Below are 15,766 nucleotides of genomic sequence, written 5' to 3' on the forward strand. Positions count from 1 at the left end.
GCGGGGAAAAACATTCACACTAAGGAACCAAGCGGGTGATGCGTTGCTGCTCTAAGAGAATTGTTTCAGAGCTCTTCTCATTAGCATCTCTTTCCACCTGTCTGTCTCAGTGCCACTCGCTGCAGAAAAACAAAAATTTTTAAAGCCATCCTTAACACAAAGGAGGGAAGCTGAGCCGAGGCAGAAACGGGGGTGGGAGAGAATGAGGGGATCAGAGAGACAGAGCCAGGAAAAATAAATTAAGAAATACGAGGGAAAACGTAAACAGGGTGCAGTGTGAGGGGAGGAAATAATTGAAAAGCTCGAAAAAAACGGATGGGGGGATGATGAAGGTAGAGCGCAAACTAGGTAGAAGTGAAGATGGGGGAACAATGAAAGACGAAGGAGGCAGATGGGTGAGGGAAGAGAAAGACAGAAACCAAATTTCAATATAAAGCAGATGCAAAGCTTGCCGGTGACTCACCTGGCGCTGACGCTGGATGTGTTTGGTTTAATCAGCTTTACAGAGGAGGAATTTGGCTTGGTATGAATCAGAAAAATCTCGCACATCACGGTTGTGTGCACAAAAAAACTTTGGATTTCATTTGCTTGAATGTGGAGCATATTTAAAGATGGCTCCTGCCATCTTTAAATATCCCATCTTGCAATTTCATACCACCTTTAATTACTTAGACTCAAGAGCAGAAGATTCGTGACAGCGCAGAAGATGTAACACCAAGCTGAAACGTACTTAGATACCAGTTTTCATGTGTTGATGTTAATCAACCTCAGTTCTGTTCAAGCTTGATTTGTGTATCTTCCACTTTAAAGTGACGTTGACAGCAGAGAAGTAATCCATAGTCTGAGAAACAAACATAAAACAAAGACAGGATAATGATCTCTCTTCAGGTTGAGGCACTAAAACCGCAGCGCTGGTGGCAGGTTTAGATGTTTTAAATCAATTGCTTGCATTTCCCTGGGATCCCTGATCACATGCTGATATCTGCTGGAAATTAGAAATGAGTTGTTCCTGAAATACATGATGGGAGCTTTAAAGCCCGTTGCAGGTGTTGGATTATTACATCAGCTTGCATTTCATTCTTGTTGCCAGTGAAAATGCTCACATGTCAGCTTAGTTACAAGGACATGAGGACAGGATGGATTTTCGACCAATTTTTGCAACTCTGTTCGCATTAAGCAGCTCATAGCTTTTCCTCCCATCAGCACATCGAGGTCAATGCATCACATAAACTCTGCTGACCTCAGTCGGTATTTCTATCATCTCTGTGGCAGTCACGGAGTCAGTTGGTTGAACCCCACCAAATTACTGCTCAGTTTAGCTTTTTCCTGGCTTCTGGGGGGTGGAGTGTTTCTTTTAAAAGCTCGATTTGTGCTGGTGTGTGTTTACTCCTCAGGCAGGGGTCCAGAGCATCGCGCTGCTGCACTGGGACAGGAAGTGACACGAGAGAGGTTAATAGGACAAGCGGTGGCAGAGCCACTGAAGCACTTATGGTGTGAATCTGTAACCGTATCCAAACATCTACAAACACAACACATTTCGAAAACGTTCACTTGTTTTTCCACTTGATTAAACGGGAGGTCGGGGGGGGACTTGAGTGTTCATTTGCTCTGGAAGCCAATATGTTTCTGAGCGGATGACTCACTTCCATTACTAATTCAGCGTTGCTCATCCAAACCACGACGCTCTGCTTTTATCTGTGACAGTTCTGCTGATGCAGTTACACCCCTGCTGCCACCCAGCCTCCACTCCGCACACCATTTCGTTTGGCCTCCAGATGTGTCGTAGTAATTAGTCTGTTTAATGGCTGAGGATGTGAGTGAAGTGCCCACGTTGCTACTGTTTAGTTTTTTGTTTTTTGTTTTTTTTTTGGAGGGGGGGTGGGCGGCAAAATCAACAGGAGCCTAATACACAAAACACTTGCTTCTCCCCTCCCACACCCTCTTCAGCCAATTAGAGAAAACACACAAAAAGTTTTCTTTTTGTGTGTTTTTGTGTGACAGGATTGTCCAGCGAACCTGAAAAGGACTTTATAAATGTTATTTCACATAAAGTGCATATTTCTCATGCATGTCTGTACGGATAAACAGGACTGCACTTTGTTATAGTTTAGTAAAAACTGCTTGGACACACACATATAGTTTTGATGACTAAACCACAAGGTGAATTTTTGTCAGTTTGTTTTATTTTCTAAAAAAGGAGCAAGGAAAGTCAGTAAATCTTTTTTTTTTTATCTATTGCAAAGTTCTGAGTTAAATTACGACATCCAACACTATTGCACTTTGCTGATTCTATTGATTTGACCATAGGTCTCTTTTTAAATTCCTGTATATGCAGGATGACGTATGAGGCAGTCATCATCTAATACAACAGATAAAGTCAATATTGAACATTTCAATATTTTCTTTGTTTAAATAATTCTAATTTAAAGCTCACACTAGATGTAAACAACATCCAGCGGATCAACACAAACAAAGGAACCAAAGCAAATAAAAAAATCTGATTGGCACAGACAATAAGTATTGAACACGGTTGTCCAAATCTTCACTCAAGCTCAAGGTTTTCTTCTGCAATGGAGGATCACAGCATAAGTGTGCGCAGAGGTTTATTACTTATCTAGTTTTCTGTGAAAATCTGCTATTTCCAGGTCTTTTTGAAGCCCCCTCTAGAGTCTAATCAAACAATTCTTCTGATTATTCCTTCGACTCCTCGGTCAAAAATCTCATGAGGTGCACCTGGTGGTGGTTGCTTTATGACTACAACTCCAACAGAGATCACCACAGAAGTGTAGAAATGCAAAAGAAAATATTACCTGTAATATAATTTGATTCCTCACAATTTATGGACTAACTTGTTGCTTATTTTCACGTGTGCAGATTACTTGGGTTGCCAAAAAAATGTTGTCGATTTTTTGTCTGTGGCCCCATCAGAACGCTGGAGACCGAGAAAACATATCAATGTGTCCGACGCATAATTTACCCACTGTATAAATGCAGAGGACGTCTCATGAAAATCCACTTTTGAAAAGTTAAACATTGGGCTGACTAGAAATTACTTAAATGTCAACAGCTCTTCAAAGTGTGCAAGGAGGCCTGGGAGGTGGGAAAGGTCTGCCTGTGGGATACTCAGATGATGGAGAGTGATGAAATGAATGCAAGTGCTGTTAAAGCATAGAGAGAGAGAGAGAGAGAGAGAGAGAGAGAGAGACAGACAGAGAGGGAGTTTAGTTTGGTCTGCTGTTGGAAGATTGAGGATTAACCATGGAAAGGCACTTTTCTGGATTAATTTCAGTGGCGAGAGTGAATCATTTTGAAGCACTTTATTCAGATGCGTGCATCATTTAGCCATCTGTTCTTTTGGGACAAACTTAAGTGATGTCATTCGCAACTAAACTTTCGATGGAGGAGGTTGGTTCCCATGTTCCCCGCCAGCTGTAGAAGCCTGAGGGTAGTGCATGGAGGATACAGAGAGAACAAGTTGCTCATTGAAATGTCTTAATCTGTGTGTGTGTGTGTGTGTTTTTTTTTTTTTGTTTTTTGTGAGATAAAGAACCAGAACGAACTTTTAGAGACTGAACATATGAGTTCAGATTTCTCTGGCCTCCTCCCACAGTCCAGAAACATGCATGTTAGGTTAAATAGTTTTTCTAAACTCCCCTTCGGAGCGATCGTGTTGTCCTGTGTGTCTCTGTATCCATGTGAGGGAATTGCAACCTGTTGAGGTCGATAAGCAGGTATAGACAGTGTAAACAACTTTCAGCTGATGCTGTTCTAACCTTTTTTTTTCATTTTTTACCTAATTTCTGTCCGTTGGTCTTTTGTCATCCACTCCCACACATCAGGTAATTCTTTGTACTTTCCCAGATAATCGTTTCTCGTTGTTTATTTGTTCCCTTTCTTTTTTCCCCCTCCAGGGTGTTTTCTGTTTTCTTGGTAGTCGTCTGTTTTTGGACTCAGTGTGTGGGTGTATTTTTTTTCTTCATGCTGTTTTTCTTGAAAGAAAAATCTACTCTTTTTTTTTTCAAGTTTATTCAAATTCCTGTGATATGCCGTGGTAAAAAATGCAACAGGAATGCAATATCACAATGTTTTTCTGGTTTGTTTTGTATCTGATTTCAGCAAGTTCTTGTGCTAGATGCGTTTCTTAAACATTGACTGAGATGCGTTGAGTTGCTAGGCTAATGCATGTTTGCAAAGTAATGATGTCCAACTAATTTGAGGCCTTATTACGCAAGAACACGGATTACATGCAATGCAATTGCACACAAAGAGAAAGGAAGATGGATTTCTGTCAAACGTAATACCAAATCTGTGTGTGTTACCAGCAGGCAGAGCCAAGATCCCAGAGATGGCCATAAAGTTAATTGTACCATTGTCCGATACAGAAATAGGAAAACGGCTTAGCATCCCCAGGGGATCAATGCCTCTGTGCCAAAAACAGAGAACTATTGTGAGTCCAGGCCAATAAAAAGGCAGACTGGGGTCCAGTAAATCCCAAAGGCAGCTACGTTTCTGCAAGTTCCCAGTTCATGCCTCAAAATATGCAGACATGTGAGGGATATTAAAAGGTTATCCATTTTAACAGGAAACACAGTTATATTTATGTAAGAACGCGTACGACTTGAGATTTTTTACAGTCAGATCTTCTCTGTGACACTGACAGAGTAACAGGCAATTGCATAGTTATTTTATAGCCTGTAACATTTGAAAATGTCAAGCCATTCATCATCAAGAATTTCAATATACAGTCATATTCAATAGAGGATTATTGAAAAGCTTTACTCATTTCAGGAACAAACTGCTTTCTTAAGCATGTATTTTTACTATTTATGATTATTTTCCACTTAAAGCTTATGAAAGCACAAAGATTTAAGATTAGAATATTACACCAGACGAAAAAAAAATTATAAAATTTTTCAGAGACATGGACTAGGTTTCATACTTGTTTGTGACGTATTTTTAAAAATGTTCCTGTATTTTGAGAAACCTGATCAAAATGCATATTCTAATTAATTAAACACTACCGAATGTGACAGCTACATAACTAATATGCTTAATGGTGATAATGACATATTTCCAGTAATATCTATCTTATGATACAGACCGCATGTAAGGCTCATCACAAGCATACTTAGCAGCAGAGTGCAGCAAATATTTGTATCCTTCTGCTGCTATGGCTAAACAATGAGAAGAGAAGCATGCGCCAAAATAAAAAAAAGTTTCACCAAATACTTAATTAAAACCAAAAAAATAAATCTACAAAGATATGTTTTGATTATTAGTACATGTACATTCATTTCTATGTCCCTGCAGAAACAGATGATTTATTTTATTTTTATTTTTTTAAGTAATAAGAACAACGCTTTTCAGAGAAAATAAATTTTATTCTGAGAAAAAAAACAAAAATTGAACAGTGACTCACAGACCACTAGAAACTAGTTCATCTGAAAAAGATTCTCAACACACATCAGACTGTAAAACAATTTTACTATTCCACCCTGGTGGTTCAAATGTAGCGGAAAATGCTACAATAAAAGACGTTTACAGAGGTGTCAACAAAGATGGCCGCCATAATGTGTCTGGAGACTTTTATCTAGCAGCCCAAACCAAATTTAAAAAAAGATAAGTAACATCATCAAGAATTGATTTTATTTCAGTAATTCAGTCAAAAAAAGTGAAACCCCTGTATTGTATGAATCCTCTTTTTTAATCACCCTTTTTCCTTCCACTCAACTTTCCATCTGCCGAATTGGATACAGCTCACCTGACAGTGATTTTTTGTGACTTTTTGGAGAATGTCTGCTGGATAAGTATCAGTCATCCTCATGATTGTGTAGTTTGTTTTTTTGTCGCAATGTTTGGATATTCATATTCTAGTTTTCCAATAAACTTAATTTTGTGTTCACTTGCTTTGTAATTGACAAGAATTAAGTAATTAAAGGTGAAATACATAAAAACGTTAACAAGAGTTAACGTGAATTCTTATGTTCCATTTGTTTTCAGTTTAATGGAAGAAAATGCGTGACGGCATCTTGTGATGGGACAAAAATATTTACATGTGCCAATCTTTGGAAACTAATGTGTGTAAAAATGCTTCAAATGGTGATTTATGGAAACACGACCAGAAACACTGAGGAGTCTTCAGTCCCACATCATTTCTCTTTAGTCCTGAACGACATTTCCATTCCAGATGCAGCTGGAAATGCAATTAAAGCAAAAATATTCCTTTCAAATTTTTTTATTTCTTTTCTTCGTAGATGAGATTGGGTTCAGATATGGTTATTAAACCATAGCCAAATTGTTTAATAAAATGTGTACATTTGGTTTTATGAATTAAACAGTAAGGCAGTAAAAGATCTGGTTTCAGAGAGGTTCACTTTTTTAAAGAGTTATTGCAAAATGTTTCTGAAAATATTCCTCAATCAATTACACAATAATTACTAACAAAACAAGAGATTTTCTGCACTCCAAGTGGGCTTGTGGCCATATGTAGAGATGACTAATCCTGAGTAAAATCTAACCTAGCAGTTAGTTGAAAACGCCTGTAGCAGAGCCACTGCCACAGATACCAAACTGTTGGTATTTGCAGCCATCTTTGTACTGAAGTTCCTGGGAAAGGTCAATATTACATGGCCACAGGGCAGTGAGGGCCTCTTCCTTGTATTTATTTGCAGGCCACCGTCTTCATTTAACATCGCTGTCTGAAGCCTGGTCCAGTTTGTTAAACACCAGAGCATATTCATGTAATTTGAAGCCGTTGCATTGATCCCTGCAGGGAGCTTCTCCTTTCACACAGCTGTAAAGCAGAACCTCTACTGCCGTAAAGTAGGCCTGTGGGGTCAGACAGCCATTTAAGTGCAAACCTTCTTGCTGTGCAGGTTCTAATGTTACTTACTGGTGCTATTGCTCCTTGTTCCAAAAACCTCGTCTTAAAAGCACCACTTAGTCTCACAGTCATCAACTAAGACAACGTGAAGAACAAATTTACAGACCAGGAGAGAGTTGGTGTTACCTCTTCCTTCAGAATCGAGTTTCTGAGCTTCCTCTCTTCAGCGTGCTGCTATTAAACTCATCCTGCTCCAAGCTCAGATTATTATGCGACCTGGATATCATGAGCAGCTTCTCTCGCTTGCTGTAGTCGCGTCTGTCTGTCGGGGACGCCGACGCGTCCGAGAGCCGCTCCGCTTGCTCTTCCCGGTCCTCCAGGCGCGTGTATCCCTTGCTGCTGCCTCTGTTCCCGCTGTGACTGCGGCTGCTGTTGCTGCGGTCGAGCCGCGGCCAGCTGGGGTGCTTCCGCTGTTCCGAGCGCACGCTCAGCATGCTGGGCCCACGCTCCAGGTCCAGGGATTTGGAGTGGCTGTGGCTGTTCAGCATGTGCAGGGAGGAGTTGGAGCCAAAGTCGCTCCTCGCCGCTCCCGGCGAGAGCCAGCAGCCTGAGGTAGAGGAGGGAGCCGGGGAGAGGCTGCACGAGGAGAAGGAAGAGCAGCGGGAGGAAGAGGACGCCGAGTGGCTGCGTTGCAAGCCCGGTGGCTTGGAGGCCTTGGCGACACATGCTACTGGCACCACCAGAGACTCCATGGAGCTCAGAGGCGCTGGCCTCTCCCGCTCCCTCCTCTCGCCTCCTCTGTCCTCTTCGGTAATTGCCTCCATTTCTGGTTCATCTATTACGCAGTTGTTTAGCTTAATAACGGGAAGAGTAAAGGCAGAGATGGAGGAGGAGACAATGGACCCCGCATGGTGTCCTCCCTTCTCCCCATCTCCGTCCACTGACCACTGGCGTCGCATTGAGTCGGACTGCGACAACCCAAGCCCGGCGCCGTAAAAGGGCCCATCTTTGTACAAGGGCGCCAGCAGTCCCGCAAAGCTACAATCCAACCTGGCCTGCTCTCTGTGTCTGTGGAACTCTTCATCCCCGAGCAGCACCTCCTCCTCCTCCGTGGACCCAACTCTGCTTCCAGAACGAGACGAGAAGCCCAGGAGGGAGTTCCTGGCCAGGCGCGCTGCTGTGTCGGCCCCAAAACCTCGAAGATCACTCACGTCTCGCGCACACATGCTGCTGCGGTGATGGTACTCCCTCTGCCGGAGGCGATGGATGTCGATGACCGTGGAGTACATGTCCCTCATGTGGATTATCTAATGCAGAGGACAGCTGGGTTAACTGGAATCACCTGCAGTCGTTTGCCACATTTAGGCCTCGTCCACACAATAGCTGGATGTCTGGGATACCGAATAGATTTTTACATGATTTGGCACGTGAACTCCATTTAACATGGACTTAAAACGCTTATTAAAAACTCTGACCAACGTGGAGATTTGAGAATTGCCACAAAGTGGCACATTTGCGTGTGTGCAAGGGAAATCGGAGATTTAGAAATAGACGCATTTCAATCCCTTTTTTGCTTGTTTCTTTGTACAATCCCAGCTGCTCCAAAATGTTGAGCTGCAATGGAGGAAGACCACTCAGAGGCCGGCTGTTTTCCCAGCAATGTCCCTCCCAGTGTGCAGGCACAATGCAGCTCAACGTGATTCCCAGTTAACACGATCTTGTGTTTTATTAACTTTACATTCTAACATGGTATTTAAAAGCAGTTCAACCTCTCTGCCTGTGCACCCAATTGAACCTCCTGCCGCCATATTTCGTTCCTCACAAGAAAGTAGTGGTTATTTATGAAGGATTGTGATTGGTTTACATACATTGTAGCTTTACGCTACACTGCCCCCTATGGGTTTGACATGTTTAAAACAACGCTCAGTGGCGTAATTCAGCAGGTTTGCGTGGATGAACACTTTTCCTAACCCGATCTCGTGTGTACAATCTTATTTTTTTCAAACGATAAGGAGACGGATACTCGTTTATTTAAAGACTCTGCTACATGTGTACGAGGCCTCAATTACATTTGGATAACTAGGAAAGGGAGATGCTGAGAGGAGGGGTTTGATCAAATCAAGGAGGGGAAGAAAAGACCAGATGAACTGAGAAAATGTCATCAGAAGCAAATTGCAGGCATAAAAGTGAAAGCAGGTCCAAAGAAATCAAATCTGGGTGTTAGTGGGGATGCGGCACATGCTGAGAGCTGAGTACATGCTTTTCACTTTATAAAGAGACAGAAATAAGAGAAATGTGAATATGGGACTGGCAAGGAATCATGTAAATTATTACTTATCCACAAAGTAAGATCCACTTGCAAGCGTTATTTAACTTATCTGCTCCAAATGGAAAACTGATGAATGATCTGAGAAAATTTCCTCCCTACCTTAGTCTCCCTGTCTCTGTTTTCATGAAGTATTGCATTAGCGCAGATGAAGATAAAAATCCCTATGCCCATGGTGAAGGGCCCCAGCATCTTCATCCTCTCAGAGTGAAGATGTTGTTCCAGAAACCGCATCAGAGCGCCGCCCGTCTGCTTTGAGGGCGAGTCTAAAATCCGAGCACAGAGACAAACAAGTAAAAAGAGTTCAAAGAAATCCGGCTTGGAGCAGCTTTGTGAACTCACCCAGATCTAATGTTACCTTGAACATCATGGCTTGCGTTGGTCACACCCCTCCCCACCTTCACTTCGCTTCCTCCTCCTGTCGGTACGGCTTTATTGTGCGGCCAGTAACCCAGGGTCGCCATGCCAATCCCTACTGCCAAGATGATAAGTCCCAGGAAGAGAAAAAAGCCAGAAGCCGAGTAGAGTCGAAGCCTTCCTCTCACCACCACAACGTCTGTGCGTCGCTTCCGCTTTCTAAGAGAAACATTAGAGGCATAAAATATTGATCTATATATTGGTTCAAAGCAACCATACTATCTTCTACTCTTTTATTGGTCTTGGACAACTCTCCTGGAACATATTTGCAAGATTTTGTTTAGGGTTTGATGGCTTTTTCAGTCAGAAATCTAAAGCAGCTCATGTGTTTGAGATAGTTGGATCTGAGGCTTTTTCATTTGCTTCTTACTTTCCACGTACATTTTTAAGCACACGTTGCAGAACATGACATCAGGTACGAGTAAGAATGAGGTCGAACATTAAAAAGGCAAAGATCCTGATGAAATATTCACCAAGACCACTTCAGAGTGTATTCTTTGGAGGAACACTTGAGTAACTGATAAAGTCTTATAAGGTTTCAAACTTGAAATTTACTGAAAAAAAAAAAAAAAAGCTATGAAACCATTAATGGAAGCCCCTCATTTGTCAAAAAAATAAATAAATCTGTTGCCCACTTCTTTAACTCAACAAAAACAAAGTTGCGCAGCTGGAAGAAAATTTGTGTTTGAACTTCCTAAAAGAAACATCACCTGGGCGCGCCCTCGGAGCCGGGGTTGGCCAAGCCTTGTGAGGCGGGTGGTACGGGCCGATGCTGAGAGCGGGCCGAGTCCTGGCGCTTGAGCTTGGCCAAGCCTGTCAGTACACCTGCTGCTGCAGTCATCCTTTACCTGGAGACACACGTCGGGAGGTCGTTGAGTTAATTTGTGGTGCGTAATAGCAAAAAAAAAAGATGCTAATCATTCAACATGACAGATGAAAAATTCACTGGAAAGGCCTTTTTCTATTCAGTTTAATGCTGCAAAATCATGCCATCCCAATACTTGAAAATGTCACTGCTAAAACTACAGCGCACCAGGACAAAACATGGAAACAAATGAATGCATTCATTTGAAATAAAAATGCAGGGTTTTTTTTAATGGTTAGAGTAGATCTAGGCATTTTTTTCTTTTACAGTCTACAGCAGGGCAAACAGATATTTGCAGCATCTTCAAATGCGTTCACTCAGCAAACATGAACCTGGTTGCTGAGTCGTGCTCCTGAAGTCTGCGCCCGGCTATCAGCAGAAAAAGACCATTTCTGTCCACCTTTCTGCTTAATCAAAAGCCATAAATCAGCCAACTTCAGGATAACCAGTACACAGAAGACAAAAACTGATAAGACGATAGAGAAATTTCTGCAGAACAGCGATAAAAGCACATCATTCCAGAGATAATGGTTGAATTCCTACAGTGGATGACCAGCCTAGAACGTTTTATCCATTATTTATATTTTCTTTGAAGCTGTCCAGTCTACTTTCTCTTTATCCAAAATACACTAAAAGATGCTCACCTGCTCCCATCTACTACACATTTCTCCATTCGATAATTTAACCTCCAAACATAAATAAATAAGTCAAATTCCTTTAAAAAAAAATAAAAAATACTGGTTGAAACCACCTTTCTGTGTTCAGGCTCAACTAAGTGAACTCCCACTTTACTCCAGTAACCTACTCTGTCGGCTTGATTAGATCGTGTTTATCGTTCCATTTTGTTTATTACATATTTATTTACTTCTGATTTGTGTGGCTGAGATCTGGGCCAAGTCTCCCATGTGAAATAAATTTCTAATCTCAATGGGACTTCCTGGATGTATAAATGTAGAAAAAAAAATAATAAAAAAAGAAATTTAATGGATGTAAATACTTGTGCGGGATACTGTAGCATGGTTGCAGCACCAACTTGCTCCCACCTTTTTTACATCCAAAAGGCGCAGCATGTTTTGCAGGCATGAATCTCTTAAAACAGATAACATAAAGCGGAGAAGAAAAGGGTTGTTAGATACGACGCATTCGCATCATTCTTTGCAGTAATGCGAGGAGTATTAGCAATACAGTAGATGAAACGGGGCTCCCGGCGCGTTACGCATCTAACAGACGTCAGCTGGCTGTGCAGAGGGACTCTTCTACCCGGCACAGCATCCTTCCCACTAAATGGAGCGGCACTGATCTGAATAACTTCATTGTACCTGCAAGCTTTGAATTGAAAGACATTTCATTTGGCATCCTGAGGTGCAGAAGTCAAGAAACCAAACAAAAAAAAAAACAAAAAAAAACTGGAGTCTGGATGTTGTAGACAGAATTACCAGAATGTAAAACAGGTACACATATTAGCAAAGCGAAAACAGACTACCAGCTGCTTTGGTGAGCAGATATCCGTGGATGTGTATCTGCAGTGTTCAGAACGCTCTACAGACACAAGGACACTTAATAATCAGAGTTTAGCCTTTCTCACAGTGCTGTTGGACTTTGTTGTAAGGAATCATAACTGCATTTGTCTGTGTGGTTCAGCCAGTGCAAATGAAACGTACATGATGCACAGATTTGCACAGTGAGCACAACTATTTACGCTTTTTACATGCAATGTCATGTTTTAGGTAACCAGCCTCAGGACAACATGACTTTGCAGAAGCTGTGTAGATCTAATTACAGTTCTCCTGCAAGGTTTTTTTTTTTTAAGATAGAAAAGTACAAATAGTCGCCAAAACCAGATCAGCTCCTAAATCCCAGTCAAACCTTGTTTTTGTTACATTTCAGTTTTTGTTGCTTTGCTTACATATTATTAATTTATGCAAATGTAACAGCATTTAAATGAACCCTCAGCTCTGCTCTCCACCAGCTCTGATGTCTATTAATAGCTATTAAAAGAAGAGAGCTCGAAACAAACACCAGATTATTTTTAAGAGCCTTCATTTGGGTTCAGATGCTCTATAATCTGGTTTCACATGAACATTATCATTGTCCTCGTGGAGGATTAAATTGACTGTTTTTAATTCTGAGTAACTTGAGTGTTGCATTCCAGCAGAAATGCAAAGTATTGCTCTTGAATGTCTAAAATTATTTGTACATTTTCAGCTGCTGCGTTGCTCATGCTATTGTCGTAAGGCCGGGAATCTGCATTTAAATACATAATAGCAAACATTGGTACACAAAAGTGTCATCCCTCAACAATCCCTAACAGCACGATAACAAGAGCTGTTCGCCATTAGGGAATTATCAGAGGTCGTGACTCGTGATCACTCAGTTTCTTTGTGCGAACGTTTGGCTCAGTGCTTAGAGTTTGTGCATTGCAAAGTTGTTTCATGTGTTGTTGTGTCCTTTGGCAGGGGGATTAACCTCATGCATATATTGGTGTTTAGTCCATTCATCACGTCTTCCCCTGTTAAAGATGCAAAATGTGTGAGTTCAGGTATTTCATCAACAGAACTCTCCCAAAAAACTCGCAATCAACAATTTTTGACACAATCTTTAGTCCTAAACTGAACTGTGGACCAGAAAGCACGACTTCATCTTGTGAAAGCAGTCTGTGTCATAAGAGGAGAGCAAGACACTCAAGCTGTCAGTCTGTCATTAGGCGAACATGAGGAGAAGAAGATGTAGAAGAAGCAGCGCTCGCTCTTATACATTTTAAGCAGGTTAGACTTTCATAATCCTGTCAGACTTTAATGAATAGTACGAGGAAATGAAAGTAGAACAACCAATGCAGCTGTTGCTTAATTACATTAACCTCATTCTAAAGGTATTTTACTATTCTGATCTCTAAAGGCCCCTAAAACCAAACTAAGAATGCTTTTCAAATCACCTTAACTTCATGTAGCGTGTGGAAATTTGCACAATTAACCTCAAATGTATTGTTATTTCATCTTCACTGTAATCAGAAATATTATAAAGAACTGCTTGGTCAGCAATAGATGTCTAATTACTTAATCCCTATGTAATCAGGTGTGCATGAGGTATCATTTGTTGTTGCTAATAAGTTGTTTCATTGCCGCAACAGTCCAGAAACAACATTTTTAATAAAACCTGACTGAGATGAATTTAGATTTTTATCCCAGAAGCACATGCAGCTTCTTTTCCCTCAAACCCTCTCATCAAAGTCTCAGCACAGCTACCCAATTGGTTAGACTGATCCTAGTTTTCAAATGGTTATTTGAAAACTTTTTGCATGGACTCGGATTATCCTTGTCTGATCTTAAACTAAGCGTGAAGGTCTGAAAATTTCCATCCCAGATCTAGTTTCACGTTGTTTATCTCGCTCCCCCTCCCAACTCGTGTCGTCTCCTCATTCTATTTTTATCCTTTCTCTAATTTTAAATCAGTCTAATTTGGTCACTTCTTGTTTTTCTTCTTTCGTTTCCTTTCTCCTCCACCCTAAAGGAATAATCAAAGTGCTAACAAATCTAAGGAAGCCAAAAATTGCCCAGCACCAGAGGGTCTCTCCTCCTCCTACCCTTCTTTTTTCCTCCTGCCATATATATCTTGTCAATCATCCTTTCGGTTACTGAAGAGGGCTTTATCACACATGGTGAATCACACACAAGGATAAACACAAGCAGCCACTTTTCTCGGGTTTGATCTGGTTCAGCTCTCTCCTTTTTTGTTCCTCGATGTGCGTCAAACATGAACCCACACAGGGTTTTTCAGCAACACTTATCGTTCACTTATTCCAGGAATAAGAGGAACAGCTAACGGCTGACGATAGAGGACAAGAAACAGGGATTATAGAGAGAAAATTGACTGAGTGAGGAAAAGAAGGGGGAACAGAGAGGGAACAAGGAAGTGTTTTCATCCTCGCACCTGCCAAGGTGCAACACTGAGTCATGACCTAAACCTCGCCGAAAAAAGCTCCTCCGAGACAAATTGCCAGCAAGCAAGGGAAGCGAGATCTGGCGATCAACAAGATAAGAGAGAGAGAAATGCCTTCTTTTTTTTTTCAGAAAACGAGGGGAATCGAGCCTGGTGCGTTTTGTACTGTAGTCTTAATGAGTCTGGAGTGAGAAACATGCAGAGCGCAGAGGAAGAACTGTGTCTGTAACAGACACACCAGAAGCCTAACGAGAACCCACTCTGGCTCTGACACAATGAGACGAGAGCCTAAATCAAATGAAGAGCTAATATTCAGAGAGCGAGTCAGTTCATCTGCGCCCATCATGCAGATTAAACCTTCTTCGAAGGCACAGGATTTAGTTGTTTAAAAATAACCACATGCCATCAGTTCTGCGATTACATTATGTTTCATGTTTGAATTCACATCCTTTTTCTCCCCCTTAGCTAATAAAAATGTGACGTCTCCATTAGGGGTGTTTGGTGAATAATGAATTAGCCGTGCGATCACCTCAGTAATGAATAAATTGCTCTCGTTGATGATCTGCGCACACTCACAGTCAGGCAGGGATGATATTAAACAACTCACTCAAACATGTTGAGACATGTTTCCCACCCCGTGTTGTATCTTTTCCTCACGGCGCCGTCACCCGCTGCATTTCAACACGTCTATGTTTACCCTGCACTTATTATGTCTTTGAGCAATGACAGGTGTTTTTAAGGATTACCACAAATTCCCAGTTCCATATGACACATCACACGAGATTATTGTCCCTATAGCAACTACATCTGCTGCTAGGTGACATGTTTCTATAGCAACAAACCAGCTGTGTGCACAGGAATCACAACTACAGACACGGAGTAAAAGTGAGCCATCTCTCCTCTTTATCTTTGCTTTGCAGTGAAGAGATGTCCCTCTGTGTCAGCGGTGATTTAAAGTGGGCCTAACTTTGTCACCAAGAAAACATGAAACGCAGCTTAAACAATGGGCAGCATGACATAAGAGACAACTTCACAAAAGGTCTATGTGACATTGGATGTTTAAAGGTATACTAAATATTTCTGGATGGATATCTCTGGATATCTCTCTGTTATCCAGAGAGATAATCCTGGACAATGTTTCCTACTTTTCCACACTCCAAAAGATGTTTTTAAACACTTTCTTCAAAACTCGCAGAAGTCACATTTCAGTGGCATTCTTAAAAAAAAAAAAAAAAAAGAAAGAAAAAAGTGCGACACAACTGCAGTCGGCATCGCAGCACAGCTGGCCGCTGCAAGACATGAGGAATGTGAATCGTGAACAACTCATTTTAAATATGAGTCCCGTTCTGTTACTTTTATGGTGTAAAATAAAAATTTGGAATGAAACTGTTGCCATCCT

At 41.3% G+C, this 15,766-nt stretch overlaps 1 protein-coding gene across 1 annotated transcript in view; it reads right to left on the reverse strand.

The window, feature by feature from the left end:
* tmem200a (transmembrane protein 200A) overlaps positions 1-15,766 on the reverse strand; it is a 51,212-nt gene that overhangs the window by 24,744 nt on the left and 10,702 nt on the right. Inside the window, exons 2-5 of the mRNA XM_044105837.1 lie at positions 10,277-10,414; positions 9,508-9,725; positions 9,252-9,415; positions 731-8,130 (exon numbers count right to left, since the gene is read on the reverse strand). Coding sequence (XP_043961772.1) covers positions 7,018-8,130; positions 9,252-9,415; positions 9,508-9,725; positions 10,277-10,407 — 1,626 coding nt within the window. The 5' untranslated portion in view covers positions 10,408-10,414 and the 3' untranslated portion in view covers positions 731-7,017. The remainder of the gene's footprint in view (positions 1-730; positions 8,131-9,251; positions 9,416-9,507; positions 9,726-10,276; positions 10,415-15,766) is intronic.

Source organism: Gambusia affinis, linkage group LG22 (genome assembly GCF_019740435.1).
Source record: "Gambusia affinis linkage group LG22, SWU_Gaff_1.0, whole genome shotgun sequence".
Lineage (NCBI taxonomy): Eukaryota > Metazoa > Chordata > Actinopteri > Cyprinodontiformes > Poeciliidae > Gambusia > Gambusia affinis.